Source organism: Manis javanica, chromosome 3 (genome assembly GCF_040802235.1).
Source record: "Manis javanica isolate MJ-LG chromosome 3, MJ_LKY, whole genome shotgun sequence".
In the NCBI taxonomy this organism is placed as follows: domain Eukaryota; kingdom Metazoa; phylum Chordata; class Mammalia; order Pholidota; family Manidae; genus Manis; species Manis javanica.
The window spans coordinates 53,773,879-53,792,936 of NC_133158.1; the positions used below are offsets into that span (position 1 = coordinate 53,773,879).

At 38.1% G+C, this 19,058-nt stretch overlaps 1 protein-coding gene across 1 annotated transcript; it reads left to right on the top strand.

Moving 5' to 3' along the window:
* The first annotated feature begins 17,813 nt into the window (after positions 1 to 17,813).
* On the top strand, positions 17,814 to 18,736 carry KRTAP26-1 (keratin associated protein 26-1). Its single transcript, XM_037013073.2, has one exon. It carries the CDS (start codon positions 17,925 to 17,927, stop codon positions 18,474 to 18,476), a length of 552 nt encoding a protein of 183 aa, XP_036868968.2. The 5' UTR covers positions 17,814 to 17,924; the 3' UTR covers positions 18,477 to 18,736.
* The last annotated feature ends 322 nt before the right edge of the window (positions 18,737 to 19,058 follow it).

Below are 19,058 nucleotides of genomic sequence, written 5' to 3' on the forward strand. Positions count from 1 at the left end.
GTTGCAACCAGGGACTCACTAGGAACACTAAAAGAAGTCAACATTACATTTGGGCTACTGGTTATTACTAGTGGAAACACTAAGCACTGAATCTAGCATGTTATTAATATAATATAATATAATATAATATAATATAATATAATATAATATAATATAATATAATATAATATAATATAATATAATATAATATAATATAATATAATATAATATAATATATATTAATATATATATTAATATATATATTAATATATATTAATATATATTAATATATATAAATACAATGTGCTACTGATATCAGATACGAATATAATACTGAAGTTTAAAAGGAAGTTTAAGGCCCATCTAGGCCCATTTAGTCAATGACATCAGGACTACAACTCAAGCCTGTGTCCATTCATCATCCATCCACCATTTCATCTGCTGTCACAACACTCTTCTAGTTAACCGTGAGATTGAACCTATTGCTTGAAAAGTGAAAAAGCATTTTGAATTTCACCTTCATGATTTCATAACTACATAATCCCAGGGACCTTTGAATAGGATGAGTTCAACTATGGAGTATTCACTCAGTTTCTGCTATTCTTCTTCCTCTATTCCCTATTTCTTAAGTGTTCTTTTTTCTTGAGTTGGGAAAATGTTCTTTGTGTTAAATAAATTAACTTCATTTGGAATTACAAACTTAATTGTCGCACTATTATATTTGTTCAATGCTTTGGAGGGTTTTGTGTCATAGGTTTGTTTTTCCTCCCACTGGATGAAAATGTAAGTATTTGGAAGATGTTCCCTTATCATTATATGTATGGTATGAAGCAGAATAAAACATCACCTTTATGGTGTCAGTAGAAGATGGGCAACACGCTCAACATGAAGATCATAAGATCATGGAATGGGAAGGAGTGAAGATACATGAATTTTCTTTAGAACAGCTTGGCTAATATGAAACTATGGATGTGCTTTTAAATGGATCTCTCACTTCTATTTTTTAGGGTTATGTAAGGTAGTGCGGGTAAGAGGAAGACTCTGACATCACATCTCCTTAAGTCTGAATCTTAGCTGTGCTGGGTGAAGGTTGTTTGAATCCCAGCTGTGTGACTATGTGCAAGTTATTTAACCACTCTCCACATCAGTTTTCTCAACTTCAAAACTGATAAATAATGATGACCACTGTGAGACTTAATAAGTTAGTAATTTGAAAGTGTTCAGCACATGACCTTGCATATCAGAAATGCCTAGTAAGATTTAGTATCATCATTAGCTAGCTCAGAGACTCAATATGAAGGACAGAGACAGGGATCTGTAGTTAAATCCAGAAATCCAAGACAGATTAGGAAAACTAGTCACCCCAAAACTGAGACACTAGCTGTTTTGTATCTTGAAAGATGCAAGTAGCACCTCCTACTAAGGGAAATGTTTAAGAAACATATGCCATGGCTGTTGAGGAAGGCTGGCAAGTATCTCTGAGTTAGTGGCAAAGCTGACATTGATTTACCTGTCAGCTCTATGGTGGGTTAGACACAGGTCATTCCTAAGAGGAGATTTATACCTATAATCTATAAACTACCATGTACACAGGTGCTCCTGTAAAGGGGTGGAGTTGAGAGACTGCTAAGGCAGGTCTGAGAGAGGCTGAATGAACACTGTTGGAGTCATCACTAATAACAGAGCATGTGGCAGCCACAACCCCAGAGCATCCTGGTAGCAAGGGACATGGATGGAGAGCTCTGGTTGTGACAGTGGTGGCAGAAGTCCAGCACGGGCAGTGTGCGGGAGAGACACCATCTGCCCGGCAGCCCCTCAGGATTCCAGTCACAGCCAAGCAGGTGAACGTGGCTGGAATTCATTCACAACAAAGATTGTAACTAGTGCATCAAAAATGAGTGTCTGGGGAATATAGTCAATGACTCTGTAACACCTTCCTATGTTGAGAGATAGTACCCGCACTAGAGGGGGTGAGGATGTAATAATAACTGTTGAACCGCTGTGCTGTGTATTTGAAACCAATATAAGATTGTATATCAACAATACTTCAATAAAAATTAATGAATGTCTGGGAAGAGTTCATCTAGTTTGGGCCACTGTTTCTGAGGACAAGAGGGAAAACACAGCCATTTTATTTGCCTTCCAAGTATACGTTGTTTTACTGGGTGTAGCTTGTTGGGAAGATACGACATTGGTGAAAAGTAGCAATGGGTGGTGTGTACGTGGGCGGCAGTGAAGAGGGGACATACCACAGGAGAGAGGAACAGCAGCGTTAAACAAAGTTTCCATTTTCTAATCTACTCTATTCATCGTTGTAGATCTTAACTCATTCTTTTCAGAATGAGCATTAACTGAAGTTATGCTGAAGAAAGTTAGCTGAAGAGAAAAAAGAACAAGAAGTTAGCTGAAGAAAGGGTCTGTATCTAATATAACCGAACATGAAAGTCTTTGGAGCTCTTTATACATGCTTCTAGAACCCAAGCATAGTGAATTTTAAGAATATCTCAGTGGCTATGCATTACTGTGCCAAGAGCCACAAAATAGGTCTTATTAATTTGGTTCTAATTATTTACCAAGCACTGTGCATATACTTCACAATTTTAAACTCAAATAACCCAATTGGATAAGTATATTTTTTAAACCCCATTTTTCCAGTGAGAATTAAGACACAGGTAAATTAACTAGGTTGTCCAAGATAACAAAGAGTAAATTTGTAGAGCCTGAATTTTAATCTAGTGAATTGGACTTCATAGTTTGAGCTACAAATCCTGACTACTTGATTTTATCACACTTTTGGTCACTAGAGCAGCTCAAATGTGGGGAAAAATCTTTGTCATATGTAGGGTCTGTACAAACAATTTGAAAATTCTTGGTCTAGCTGTAGTGAGTCTGTAGAGGAGACAGAGGACTAAGATTAGTTGATTGGATGGTGCTCAGGAATAAGTGTGAAGAATTAGGCATATTTAATTGGAGTTCATAAAATACTACAGATTTCCAAATCTTAGAAAAGAATATTAACTTCAGATCATGTGAAATTGACATAATCTAGGTACCAAGGAAGGTATTTTGATGAGATAGAGTCAGATTCTTCTGCAATATGATCTTGATTGTGTTAATGTTTGTAATTCTGTTTTTCGTACCATCAGTCCCTTTATAGTTAAATGATCCTTTTGCAGATTTTGAGCTTGTTGTAGACTAATGGTTTTAGGAAAAAAATATTTTGTTTCACGTTGCATCAGAGTCTCAAACACCTTTCTTGAAGCCAAAATATCCTCCTGTAGTTCTGTTTCCCATTCCTCCAGAGAGTCCCTGTTACTACCTCAGCTTGAAATGCTTTCATTTCAGGAATTGTTCTGAATTCTTCCCCTGGGATGCAAATGGAAATAATGACAATTGAGTGAAAAAAGAACTAAGAAAGGAACAACTGAACAAAGCAAGCATATTGTACTTTCTTAGACAATTGATAATTCACTGGTACAAGTTGTATCACAGCTATGGCTTTGAGAAGCCATAACATATACCATAGGCAGATAGTACAAACAGAGTAAATATCTGAAAGTTATATTAAATTTTGAATTTAAAAACACCTTTCTATGTTTGCATCATATGAAGTCTTTGCCTGATTTTCTGTATAACGTTCTCTGGCTTATGGAAACAAATTCACTAATGGATTCAAAGAAAGTTGTTCCTTGGAGCACAGAGACAAAACTGGTGTGGTTGCATCCAGACCCACAGGCAAAGAAATCTCAAAAGTGAATATGGAGAACAGTTAATTCCTCACTCTTCTTCCATTGTTCACTATGGTGTTGCTTCAGTACAGGGCTAGTGCCCTTGCAAGAATTTAGGAAGTGCTAATTGACAAAGATAATAACGAAAGAAGACTAAAAATCAAAGAAAAAGCTAAGAATAACACCTCTTTTAGCAGTTGCCTGCCTTATCACTATTGCTTCATAGAGAGTCGTATGCTGTTTATTTAAATTGAATGTGCAGAGTATAACACCTGGATTAAAAGCCCTCTTCCACCATAAACCCTGTCAAACTTTCAGTAGGGTTATTAACTGTTGTTCTTTTTTCTCTTGGAATGAGCTACATTCCCTCTGACACTGTATATGTTAGGAAACTGATGTAATTATGCATGTTGAAATTCTCAAGAACAGAGTATCTTCCTCAAGACTTCATATTTTATTAAATTAAATTGCAAGAGAGTGAAAAAAATAAACTTAGAATTATAGCTTCATTGGTATTCACAAGTGCTATGTGTTTATTTAATGATCAGATTTTTAGTAAATCATAGACAAGGTTTGTAATGATCACGTGTACTTACCAGATTCAAGTTAGAACATCTATTACTACTGAGAGAAATGCTTTTCAGAAATCTCTCTCAGAAAACAGAAGCAGGCATCATTGTAGTTCCATCATTTTTCAAGTCTATATTTGTTCAGCAGGTCACTAAAGTGGCCCTGCTCCCCCTTTCCTATCTCCCTGGGGCTGCTGCTGATGGTGGCTTGGTCCCCAGGAGTCTGGTTTAATTTCCTGCAGTGAATTACTATAGCAATCAAAGCACTGATCGTGAGATGGTCCCGGGGGGGCCTCCTAATGGAAGGCCAGCACTCTGGGGCCCCCAGGCTACAAATGGAATGTTAGGCAATCAAAAACCAATATTCTACACTCTGGCCCACTGAGCTTTCCTCTGGAGGACAAATGCCATCCAAAGCTGTGCTTTGCTCTGAAAAGTGTCCAATCAGTGTTAAATGTTTCCCATAGCTCCATCAGGTAGTTGAGTGAAATGCTGACAGCCTAAGTATTTCTGGCAAAGACCAATAGACCATTTTCGCATGGGTTCTGCATATGCACCTCATTTCTATCACAGTTACATTTGCATAGAATCATATAGTTATTTCGAAATGTGTAAGATATCTTTAGTGAGCTTCATGCATTATACATTTGAGCAAATATACTTGCTGAGGTTATGTGATTTGCTCAAGCAGCATCATAACTACAACCCAAGCCGAGTGACTCAGTGACTCCCATTCCAGTGTCCCACTGACTACTCCAAAGTGTCCCTCCTGAGAAGTTTATTAAAAATGTTCAAATGTACTAAGCACAATCATTTTTAATGAGTTCTATATTTACATTAAAGGCCACACGTAACACATAAAAAACCTTTATTGGATCATAAATGAGGCCTATGTTAAATTAATATGCTGGCTGTAATAAACAATCTATTTGCAGAATTTCAAATAACTTTTAATGAACGTCAGAATATTGCTTTTCTAAATACATGGTTTGTTGGAAAGTAAATAAGATTATAAGTCCTTTGTTTCAAAGATTCAATGGGTACTTTTCTAAGGCCATCTTCCCTGACATCTAAATAACTGATTTATATTTTATAACAATTTTGGATATGATGAGCCAGAATAAACCCTGCACTGGATACCAATACTCATTATTAAAAACTTCTAGAAGCCATAGTGCAAAAGGGGAAATAGCACTAAGTGTGTGCAATTTGCCTAGAATCTACACTAAGGTCATCTTGTCTTTCAATAATTGCTCAGCTAAAAACTACACCAGTCTTTTCCTCAGGGGTTATTGCTATGTTTCTGTCATTTCCTCAAATAACTCTTGTGTCCATGTGAATCTCAGAGGTGCCCTCTGCTTAGCCAGTAGCAGTCATGGCGGAAGCCAGCTCCTGGAAGACCGCCAAGAAGCCAGAAGGGACCCGCCAGCTGCCAGACAACACGCCTGGGCCCAGCTGCTGTGAACCTCTCGGAATGTGGCGATTCCCAAGCCTGACACACAATCATCACCTACCTTTTTCTTCCAGTCTTGTCCCTACCACCCAGCAAGCTGCCCTCGAAACTTGGGACTGTATGTATAGTAATTGCTGTCTCAGGACTCACAGGTCTCATGGCTGCTCATCCCAAGGTTGTCTCTTATGTCCACAACTGATTTCTGCTGGACCCCTAGTGGAGCACCTTTGCCTGTTAACGAGTGAGCTACATAATTGACAGTTTTTGCTCAGGGTTTGATATCTTATAGCTTGAGATATTTTTAATAATCCCTCAGTCGCCAATTCCTAAATAAAGCACCTAAACATTTCTACCAATCTTATGTAGCCATCTATTGCTTTACTATTCAGGCTTGAGACTGGCTTGCTAACTAAGCCACAGTTCGCATTTGTGCCATTTCTTTGTCAGTTTCTTTTTTTTCTTTCAGGGCCCTTTAAATCTGTGAGAGCAGTTTCAGTATGGCATCAACTAGTTTTCTTTATCATCTAATAATTTTGATTAGTCTCTGCTAGTGACTGTGTTACCAAAAATCAGTCCTTGTCACTAAACTCAAATCACTAAGCACAATGACAAGGTTTTGAGGAAAGTTTATTAATTTGCCAGGAAATGAGGGAGTGTCAGGCTCATGCCTTAAAGAACCACTGTCCTTCCAAAGCACAAGCACTTAGGCCTTTTAAAGTGGAAACTGTAGGGGAGAGGCTGTGCTGTTTATAGACAGGTAAAGTAGCAACTTGCAAGGATCTAAGCAGACATTCCTGCCCCGATTTAATTGCTTCTTGTTTCTTTTAATCAGTTCCTCCTCAGCACTCTGATGTGAGTACTCTCTACTCACAGGTGGCTTGGGTTCTGCAAAATCAGCTTGCTGCATTATCTCTGAGGCTGAAACTCAGAAAACAAGGAGTACAAAGGGAAACTGCCAACTGTTAGTGGTTTCAAAGTTTTTTGGGCTACTTGAGTTCATTTTCAAGTTAAAGTCAGTGTTAAATTTTAAACCCAGGGATTTAATTCAGTTATCCTCTGTTACAACTGCTGCCTAAATTCGTTATCATTATTTTGATATTATTATGAATATTGTATTCTACTAAAATTTCTGTCTTATTAAATGGTTTTTAAAAGCAAACAGTTAAGGCAATTCAGTGCCAAAATTTCACCTACAAAAGAGAAATTTTTGGAAAGGGACAGTGAAAGCCATAAAAGGCCAGACATTTTACCCTACCTACAAGTGAGCAAGTTAGCCTGTCACAACATCACAGAGGCTGGCAGAAGACATGAGACACCTGGGTCAGAGATAAAGGCTTTATTATTCATGGCAATAGCAGAAGCCAGAGTATTAATATTTACAGCAATTCCCTGAGCCCCAGTTCCCACAGGGCAGCAGGAAAAAAAACCAGGTGACACCTGCATATACAGTGATTTGTTTTGCAGGAGAGGAACCAGGAGATCAGGGAGCCTGGATCATGAACATGACAGTGGACAGTAGGCATGCCTGTCAAGTGCCCCAGAGAGAAATACTGTGTCTATTTGCTCAAGCTATTTTTGCTATACAAACACACTTGAAAAGATCGTTTAGAACAGAGGGAACAGTGACTCTGCCCTCAAGATACGCAGAAATGCAAGAGACCCAGGGGGACTTTTTTCCCTCCAGTTCCCAACACTTGTATCTACACTTCACTGCTTCTGATTAATTTCCTATGAGAATCCTATTTCACTGGCTACTCTGAATAATCTGACCTACAGAGGTTGCAACCAAATGTATTCACTATGTCTAATTTGGTGTTAAATCAAGGCTACTACTAATAGGACTCTAAGCAGCATTCACTGAATAAAGGCCATCTCCCACTGCCAAAGGCTCCAATCTACAAAATTATCAGCCATAGTGGCTTGTAGCCTCCAGGGGCCCTGAGGGTATAAGTGCTTCTGTACACACAGCTCTTCACAATCAGGAGAATCCCCTTTGGAATTTACGGAATGGGGCAGTACATGTGTATAACACTTGTAATGAGAAAAGTACATAAAATTGACCTCAAGGTCTCCATTCACGAGGTCCCATTATTTTCTCTTCCCTACTGTGATATCCTTTATCTCATTAGCTGAGTCCAGGAATTCTCCCTCCTCCACAGGACTTAGTTGCATGCTGACTTTAGCACCTGTATAGAAAAGAACTACAAGAGTGTGAATCTTTCTTTCCCAGAAATTCTCTAGCATATTTAAAGGAGTCTGAATGGGCTCTGTCTCCCTTAGGGAAAGAGAGACTTTGGTCCTTCCTTGAATCATCTCTCTTCTCAAAGTGAGTGATATCAGGGTAGAGGAACAGGGAGGAATCATCAGATGGAAAGAGAGAAAACTAGACAGAGAAAGAGACAGAAAGAGAATGGAGTTCAGCACCAGTAAGCAAGATACCTTCACTTTTGTTTCTTAGCAGCAAGGCACCTGACAGGGCTCAAATAAACCTCTGATGTTTTTAATTCATTCAGTGCCCTACATTGGGCAGCAAAGTCTTCATACAGACACCACTTATTTAAAGCTTGGTGAATCCCTGGCCTCAGCAGTCACAGCCATGTTGTGCACAAGGTTTGTCCCTTTGGCTACCTCAGATTTGAGACACACAATACCTACCATTTTTTTAAGGTCTACAACTTAAAAATATTTGGGGCATCTCCTGCCCCATTATTAAAATAAAAATATCTTTTTCACATCTCCAATTTCAGCATAAGGGCAAAAGAAGATTTCCAAGGTCATGGGGTGGACTGCAAGAATTTGCCCAGAATTCTTAAAGTGAGTTTTTCATGCTACAGTGGGTCATCTTCATCAGCATTACAAACCCAACCCAAGGCCCTCCATGCTTCATCTATGGTGTCCCTCTGGGATTTGACCGTCTCTGGAGAGCATCTCTGAGAGAACCAAGGCTTTCTTTCTAGCAGCCACAGCCCACTGTGAAAACTCTTTGTCCTTTTACCGTCATCTCTGAATGGACCTAAGGCGGTCAGGCTGCAGGAGGGGCCTGAAGGAACTGAGGGATGGCCCAGCTGTCCCCACTCTTCCTTCACAGGAGCAGGCACACTTCCTAATTCCCCAAGAGAACTAGCCAGCACGCCAACAATTTAACTAGTTTCTGATTGGAGCATTTCATGAATGTTCTTTATTCAAGCTCAGTGTTAGCGTGTATCTCTGTAACTGTTGTCTGAAAGATGGTAGAAATGTCTGCCCACCCTAGTGATTACATTGGGAAAACCTGGGACTGACTGCCAGCTAAGAGAAGGGTTCCTTCTATTCAAATCAAGGTCCTCTTTTGTCAGCTGTCTTTGACAGCTTCAATTGCCTCCCCAGTTCCTCCTTATTAACAGACAATTAAGCATTAATTGACAAATTAAAATAGTGCCCCATTAACCATAAAATTTGGTCACGCGTTCACTTGGAATTCTATTAGTCAACCTAAGAAGTCTTCTTCCTTATTCCAGAAAGCTGCTTTTCGGTTAACATCCCACCTGTGTTGCCGGAAGAAAGGTGAAGAATGTGTGTGAGTGTTTGTGGGGAAGAGAGCAGATGGACAGATACGTGATGAGTCACAGCAGAGCACAGAATTCTTGTGACAACTTACACATCCAACCTACTCCTAAACTCCACCCTTTTTTTCCTGGCTGAAAATTCTTTAAACTTCTCCTAGAATAAACCAGTCACTTGATTCTGGTTTAGATATTAGGCCTGGAGATACTTTATTTTCTTGAAATTATGATTTCAAAGTCAATACATCAAAAGAAAGTCAGCACAAGGTCACTCTAGCTTGAGTCTCTTCAATTTCTTTAATTCTTCAATTTTATGAATGACCACTGAAGCCTGAAGTTGTTTTTTTCACACTCAAGCTTATTGCTGAAATGCTAGGTATGAGATGATTAGTAGGAAAGGTAGTGGTTTTTTTTTTTTAACATAAGATTAGGTCTTCCATAGCTTTAGTGATGTTTCATGTTACATTGAAGGTACCTACTGATTGAGAATTTTCATTTTAAGTTAAAGACCACTTGCCACATAATACAAACCATAAACATTCCAGAGAGTTGTCCTCCATTCATTTCAAAATGGCTCTGCATTCCTCTGGAAAACTCTGAGATAAGGTAGATGAGAGTGGTACAGACCTCCTTTTCCTACTTCCCACATGGAAAAAAAAAAAAAAAACAGTGACTATTTATGGTAACCCACTTTCAGGTTTTCAGAGTGTTTCATCACTGATGAACTTACCTGAACATAAAATAAGACCAGCTCTAGACATATAAGACGAGACAGGAGGTTTTCAAACATTGTGAGAAAACTTTCAGGAAAAAAAATCTCCTTAGCATGGAAGAAAAAAAAAAACTATTCTATCAGCACTTAGGAATGGCTTGTGATAGAGATCAGAATAAAGACTTGAATTACTTAAATGTAGAAGAAAAGTTATTCTCTATTTTTTACGAATTGCTGTAAAATAATGCTTCAGAGGAAACAAATTTTTAAGCAACTCAGGGTCTTCATTTGTACCTGGATGCTGTTCTATCCAGCAAGATAAAGGTTTGTCAGCGCCAAGCTCCCAGAGAGCACCTATTGATTTTAGTGGGACTGCTGAGTTGCTGAAAAGTCATAGCAGGGCTATTTTGATCAATTGTTCTATTTTTTAAGATGGTGAAAACCCTTACACTCTAAAATGGTTTATCTTATTGTAAAATCTCTCCCCAGAGTTCCTATGTGCCCAGAGAGTCTGGAGTAAGAAGAAGCTGGGAGAGAGGCTTCTGCTATGCATGGAAATAGCTGAACAAGAAACCGGTGTGACCTGCAGGTGAACTGCATTCTCTTCCTGGCTCTAAAGTGTGTTCTGCAGGAAAATCCAACACAAGCACTGTAATAGATCTATGCCTCCCTTTTCTAGGAGGTGTATAATAAATCATTGCTGTGACTGTGAAAAGCTCTCAAAGAATCTAACACAATGATTGGTTCTAATTTATAAAACTAAGGGCCCCCCAAAAATGAAGATAGACATCTACATCCAAATGAACAGATTAGAAACTATATGAAAGTTATGATTTTAATTAAGAGACTCTACCAGTGCTAACCAATTTTCTTCAATAGCCACTTGTCCTATACACTGACCTATATGAAAGTCTTCATTCTGATATGAGGAATATTTGAGATAAAGTAAGAGAAAAAAAATACATGAAATGAATAGAGGAAAACATTGACTAAAGAACTGTCACTTATTGTTTGAATAAATATTTCTGAAACTGTGTTGGGGATTTTTAGCAATACAAATACAAATAAGGCTCTAATGCCTTCAATATAATTATTACTGGGAAACAAAAATAAGATGTAAACTGCATAAAATATAAGGTATGAAATGATCAGAAAATAGGTGATATGCAAAGTAGAAACAAATTCAAAGGGAAAAGAAATTATTTTTGTTTGTTTAGAAATGAAGACTTCCTGGTGGTAATCATGTTTGCTGAAGCTGTAAAGAATAAATGGGATATGGATAAGCAGAGGCAGGTGGAATGACATTCAAGACAGAAAAGAGGAAACTAGTAATGTGAATGAGCTGTCAGTGGGAATGGAAAATAGGGTCATCTGCAGTTCCCTATGAAGAACACCTGAAGTACTTAATGCTTCACAATGTATGGTGGATCCATATTCTGAATAGCTTCAAATGATAGCTTAAGGGCACTTGATTTTATTCTGTGGACATTAGAGAGATATTCAAGATAACTGGAACCAAGGGAAAGACAGTACCTGAGCTATATTTTCCTATTCATCTCATCCTTGAGAATATAATAGAGTATTTGTGAGGATAGTTTTATAATAGTTTAAGCCTGTGTGACTAAGAGAATATAGTACCATAAATAGAAACAAAGTTCATGGGAGGAGGAATTAACTTTGAAGAAAGCCCTATGTATACATAAATATTTAATGTGAAGTGTAAGTTGTCCAGTGGAACGATCTGCCAGACAATTGTAAATGCTGGAACAGAGATCAGGAAAAAGAGCAAGTCTGTAATTGTGAATGCAGAGAAATTTACGTAGTGCTATTAAGGAACACTTAAGTTTACTGAACTTTGGATTGATAAGAATACAGAAGAAGAGGATTAAGAAGTATCTATATTTTGGGGAACAGAAAGAGAAAAAGGATGTAAGTACAAGGTAAAGCAGGTATTTTTGTGATAGAAGTGGAACGGTGAGATTAGAGTATTGATGAAATAGAAGTAGGACACAGGTTCAATATAGAGCATAGACGGCAATGTCAAATGTGCCATGAATTGAGAGCAAAATTTGACACTAGATGTATGCAATTCATTGTTGGTGATCTTTTAGATAGCAACTTAAAATATTGGTGAGGATAGACATTAGATTTCAAAGGGATGGATGAAGTAAACAAGAAAAAAATCCTTTCAGACATGAGGTTAAGCAAGGTTTCTTAGATACAACATAAAAAACACAAGCCATAATTTAAAAACTAATAGATTGAATTTGATCAAAATTAAAAATGTCTGCTTTTTAATAAGTCACTTTTATACAGAGAGAAAGATAATCACATATTGGTAGGAAATATTTTGTAAATTATATATTTTTTATTAAAGAACTCTACACACTCAGTGGTAAGAAAACACACAATCCAATTAAAAAAAAGAACAAAATATGGAGTAGTTCTTTCACCACAGAAAAGATACAGATGGAGAATAAGCAATGAACATGCTCAGCATCATCAATCACTAGCAAATTAAAGTCCAATGAAAAACCACTGTAACATTTAATAGAATGACTAAAACTTTTAACAGTGTGACTCTACCAAATGTTGGAAAGGCATGAAGGAAGTTTGAACTCATAGATACTGCTAGTGAGAATATAAAACAATGCAGCCACTTTGGAAAACAGTTTGACAGTTTCTTAGAAGTTAAACACTGACCTATCTCATAAATAAATCATTCCACTGCTAGGTATTTATTCAAGAAAAACGAAAGCATATGTCCATTCAAAAACTTGTACACAAACGTTCATAGCGTCTGTGTGTTTGTAACTTCCAAAACCTGCACACAACCCAGTGGTCCATCAACATATGAATAAATAAATTATCTTATATCCGTACAATGGAACACTAGACAGCAGTACAAAGAATGAACTGATATATACTACAAAGTGGATGAATCACAAAATAAGTATACTGAGTGAAGGAAGGAAGAAAAAAATATATGCACTGTATACTTTTATTTCATTTAATAAATTTTTGGAAATGCAAACTAACCTAAAATGGCAGAAAGATCAGCGGTTGTGGGAGAGGGTGGGAGGTGAAAAACGTGTAAGGGGAGGACTATGAAGGGGCATGAAGAGATTTTATGGGATAATAAATATGATTATCACCCTGATTTTTGGTATATACAAATGTCAAAACTTGTCAAATGGAACACTTTAAATACATTCAGTGTATTGTATGTCAATTTTATGTCAGTAAAGCTGATACAAGATACTAGCACAGGAGAAAATTTAAAAAGATCTTGTGAAGTTGAAAGGGGCACTACGATTTTAATCAAGGGCTAAACTATGAAAGTGGAAGGGAGAGCTGCAGTAATACAGGCATGAAAGGCTGTGCAAGTTAACAGTACAGTTTTCAGCATCATCTGGGAAAAGTTCTTGTGTATGAAATGGGAATGGGTGGAAAAAAATTTTGTTCAAATCTTGTGGAAACCATTGTTTCCACACACAAGGATGTTACAGTAAAAATTTCAGTCGAAAGTAGATTACAGCCTTGGTAGCCATATCAGTTACCCCAAACTCGACATTGCTGAACAGAGAATTGCTTAATTCTTCCAGTTAATTATAATTTAATGATTTTACACATGGAACCCAACAGGGGGCGCTAAAATTAGGACACCTCATCATGTAGGTTGCAATGAAATGACTACAGATAATTGGTTGTCTTCTCTAAGTCAAGCTAAGATAAGTGTTAATCATGGGCAGAGAAAACTTGACAAAGTGTGTTCAGTCCCCCTGAACCTCTTTCTACTTCATTTCTTTTATATTCTTTGAAAGTTAACTATCCCCTGTGAGAATGGAGAGATGGTAAAAAAAAAAATAAATAAGAGAAGTATATGAAAGAGATTAGTGACTTGGCTAAGTAAAGACCAATTCTTATTCAATTCAATAAAAACTAAGTTATATTTTGTGAATGCTGTTTGTTAGCAAATTATTTATTCAGGATTGACTAAATTTCCTCATCTGTACTGAGAACAATGATCACACCTACCTGAATAGGGATAGTGTGAGAATTAAATCAGTTAATATGTGTAAAATATGTAGAACTGTGTCTGGTATATAATAAGGATTCATTAATAACAGCTAATAAGGGTTCTGTAATATAGTTGGGAAATAAGACACCTACAAAAAGAACGTTTTGCTTGCAATGGAAAGGAGTGTGTGGGTGTGAATTAGGGAATGTGAATGGTAATTATACAAATTTAAGGCTGAAGAGATTTAGATTGATAGCAAAGTATTTTCAAAGAAGGGGCTAATTCAGCTGAGTTCTGGGTGATGGATAAAATTAAGGAATCATTCCACAGGAGAGGAAGGGTAGGATGAATGAGGATGATGTGGAACAACTGGAGACATGAACAGACAGCACAAAAGAAGAGAACCCATTGGGGAGCAAAGGCGGGATAATCAGGTGTTTGGACAATTCTATGTGGACAAGGGAGCGCCATCAGCATTCTTCAGTAATAGTCATATGATGAAATTAATGTTAGGGATTTTAATCTAAATACAGTATTCAACTGAAGAGAAGACAATAGTGGTAGGAGTCAAGATGTCGGTAAGTGATGCACTTATCCACAATAGGGGAATAAAACTCAACTTGAGAGATGGGAGTGATAACAGAAAGGAAAAATGGATGAAAAGACATGATTTTGGTGGATCAAGGGAGAAAAGCATTGCCATAGATTTTGCCTCTTTCCAATCTATCCTACAAATTAATCACTGCATTCTCTTCTTGAAATCAGTTACTGGGTCAACCATGCTGGTAGAACAAATTCTTAACTACCTCCTTGATCACTGAAGTACATTCAGCAGGTGAATCTAAGTTTAGTTACTTCAGCCAGCCTCTAAGAACTCTCCGCAGCAAGCACTGTGTTGTCATTTTTTTCTGCCTTTATACCTTTTGCCACAACCTGTTGTATCTTCCTCTTCCCCAAAGCCCATGACATTTCCTAACCTCCTTCAAAATTAATATCAAATGCAAACTTTAGGTAAAACCAGTCAGCAATGTTTGTCCTTCTCTGTACATCATTTATAGAATTTAGTAAGCACTGGCATGGATTCTGTACCTATCTTATCACATCTATAAGACTGAATGGGTCTGGTGGGCAGAAATCAATAGTATCTTGGTATCATGTCAGCATCTACCATTATATTTTGCATGTGCAGGATGCTCAATAAATATTTGTTGAATGAATGAATGCAAGGTACTTCATTCATTGGCATCCCTTTATTTTGTACTGCTCTGAGGACTTCCTGTGTCCAAGAAAAGCAAAATTCAGGATTGTTTCTCTAGAGTAGGAGAGGTAAGGACCACAGTTCTTTGAAGAAAAAGCAACAAAATGGGCAAGTCTGGAACTGCACACAGGATCCCAATTCCTCAGTCTCTCCCTGGGCTTTTAAATCAGAAGAGCCTGAAAACTGTGGTTTGTAGGAGCCTGCTAATGAGGCACCTGCTGTTACGCCTGAGGTAACTCCTTTTTAGTGACATGGTCACTATCAAAGAACATCAGGGCAATGTTTGTTATATCAAGGTACAATTTACATTCAGTGCACTTTATTTTCTGAAAGTCCATGGGTATTTTTGCGGTGTTACCTACAACAGAAAAAAATGAGAGTCTTGTGGTGGTACTTTAAAAGAATTATATACAAGGTGGTATTCTTTGGATACCAAAACAAGAAAAAAAATTATTGTGTTTTAGTGTTCTGCAGACAACATTTAACATTTTCTAACATCTCAATATATCCTGAAAACAGTGAAAGTGGATATTATTAATATCCCCACCATTCCTGTGAAATTATGTCAAATGCGACTGGAGATGAGTTACGCAAATTTCCCAGGGTTGCATAGTAAGTGATGGTATCTCTCTCTAGAATGCCATTTTGGATAATGGGAGGTAAAACAATTTGAGGGTCAAGGACCCACAAACAAATGTTCAAATGTTCGAACTCCCATTGTCAAGTATTTTTCTTCCTATCACTTAACTTTCTACACTTCACGTTTTTTCATGTGAATACTTGAAGTAGTAAAATTTGCTGCAAAGCATTATGAAGATAAAGGTGACTTTACACATGTGGGTACCCGCACCACAAGCTGTAGCCCACTAAATGAATGCCAGTCTCCTCTTATCTCATACCCCTTCTCTTCATGGAAAAACATTATGTATACATACAACATAATGATACGTATGCATGCATGCACCCCATATCTGATATACTGATGACGCAGGTGTTGGGCTCTTGCTTTTACTAGAGGTGAGCAGGCATAAAGAGCATCAACATTAACATTTGATAAGCATTCAGGTAGTGTGGCTGCACCCATTACTAATTCCACTCAGTGGGTGCACCAGGATTTCACAAGAAGACTCTAGCAATGAGTGCACAGACTATGAAAGCTTTCAGGGTCGGGGGAGCGCTTCTCAAATTCATCAGGTACAAATCATCAAAGGGTAATGTTCTCTCACCAAAAATACTGAGATAATTTCAACATGTTAGAACAGGACTTTGGAGACTATATCACTTTCTTTTCATATTTCTATGCCTGGTAGTAAAATAGTATTATATTGGGCTCATAGAGAAACCAATCTTCTAGTTCAGAAATTCTGTTCCTCCTAAACAGAGGGACACTTAATAAGTGTGAGCATATCCATTGAACATTAAAACAGAAGGTTTTGGGATTTACACTGAATTTTTAGCTAGGGAATTAGAACTCAAAACAGCACATAATTAAAAATCCCTTCAAAATAGTCATTGGAACCACTTAAATATGTTGATATATGAAAAATGCAGTGAGATGGTTGAGTTCAAACACAATCACATATTTGTAAACCAATTTTTACAGGAAAATATTTCTTCAAATAGCCTTTAAAGTACTGATATGTAGGAAAACTCAACATTTATTCTCATGATATTGCCCATGTTAAGCAGTTAAGAAGCTCTTCTTTGGAAATGGAAGTCAGAATCAATGTAAGAAGCAAAACAAAACCCACATCCATGCCTTAATCATTATGGCTAATTTTTTTTTAACCAAGAACATTAGTTTTCAGTTGGAACATTAGTAACCATGAAATACATAAGACTGTAATAACTATGAAAAATGTCATATTGTTTAACTGTCTTCAAGGGGTTTTGTTTATTTGCTTTTGTTCACAGTAGGGTCCATAATTTTTAACTGAGCCCAACTTATTTATCTGTATTAAGAATACTTTAAACATAAACCAATCTTCTTAACTGTATATATATTCAAATGAATAAAATAAGCATGACTTTTAAAAATAAAGATATTTTGGCAGGAAGTCACTTGCTACCAGGACTCTAAAGCACAAATTTGGAATTTTCCACTTCACACTTCTTTTAAGGCCTTTGTGCTCCAAACCATATAGGTTATAGGATTTTTTCATGTTCTTTTATAACATACTTGCTTTCAAGTTTCTTACTTCAGGCAGTTTCCAAAAAGAAGTTCCCCTCAAAGGGAGAAAATGTGCCATTGTTCCAAAGAAGTTTGCTACAACTTTTAAAGAAAAATCTGAGAGAGGAATTCTAAGAATGTTTATGCAGTGGTGGTTATAATCAGAATAAATTAATGTCCTTGAAATGTGTCTGTTTTGGTTGGATAATTTAGGAAGGAGAGATCCTATTAAAATTCAGCCACGCTGCTTTACAAGCGGACTTAATCAATGGAAAGCACTGCAAGGAACATCCAGTTTTATGGGCGGTGAGAGCGGCACTTCCTGGGCCATCAGGAAGAGTTCTGACGCCGCCTCATACACGGAGGAAGAGTCCCGTGCACAGAATCACCACCTTCGAGGGATATATAAGAGATCAGGCCAAATAAGGGGTTCATCGGGACGAAACCTTTGCTCCTCTCCATTCAACCGCAGCCTGCTCTTGAAACTTCGCCATGTCTTGCCTCAACTACCGTTCTGGAAACTACAGCACGGGATCCCTCAGAAATCCTTGTCATATCCCTTTCACCTCCTCCAATGCCCTCTGCTCTACGAATGTGAGCTGTGGAGATGTCCTCTATTTGCCCAGCAGCTTTCAAGACCATATCTGTCCCCTGGACAATTGCCAAGAGACCTGCAGAGACCCAACTGGCTGCCTGCCAGCCTGTGAGCCCAGCAACCGTGGAACTTCTTGCTGCCCTTCCACCGTCTACTATGTGCCCAGACCCTGCCAAGGGACCGGTTTTCTTCCTGCTGGTTCTTGCATCTCCAGCTCCCACCTCCCAGTGTCCTGTAGACCTCTGAGCTATGTGTCCAGCAGCTGCCAACCCCTAAGCCTCTTCCCTTCAGTATGCTGCCCCTGGGCCTGTCTGCCCTGTGGTCCTCAGTCACCTAGAGTTGTGTCCAGCAGCCTCGTACCTCTGCGCCCTCTCTTCGGTGGATGCCAACCTCAGAACCACATGTTCAGCACCTGCCGTCCATCCTGCTCTGCACTGGGAGGCCAGTAGCTGCCTTGTTCCGACAGAGAATCGTGCTGAAGATCCGAGACTAAAATTCAAATGCTGTGGGCTTTTGGATCTTTCCTAGTAGTGACTGACATTTCTTGTGTTTACTGTGCCTGATCTAATGAAAACTGCTCCTTTCACATTTTTATCTTTTTCCTCCGTCTCTCCTTGACAGGAAATTATTTGATTTACACTGCTATTCAATGTCACTCCGGTGTGGGAAGAATTTATTTGGTTCATGTAATAAATGAGATTGTCAGGATTAAGAACCTGCTTCCTCAGTTTGTCTCTTATTATTTCATTTTAACACAGAAATTACCTTAACTGCCTGCAAGGTAAGTGAATCAGACACGGGACACCCAGCCATATGTTCTTATCTGGCCGTACAGAGAAGCCTGATTTATCCCCCAAGCTGCTTTCTAGATCTCTGATCCCATGTACTTGAGAGACCCCAAGAGCACTTGGTGGAAGTTATTTTGAAAGGCAGGACTAGGAATGATCTGCTTGCTTCTCTTCCAGTGGACATACTTCCATGAGGATGTTCATTCTTTTGCACACCCTGAATGGTACTTCACTGCAGCCTGA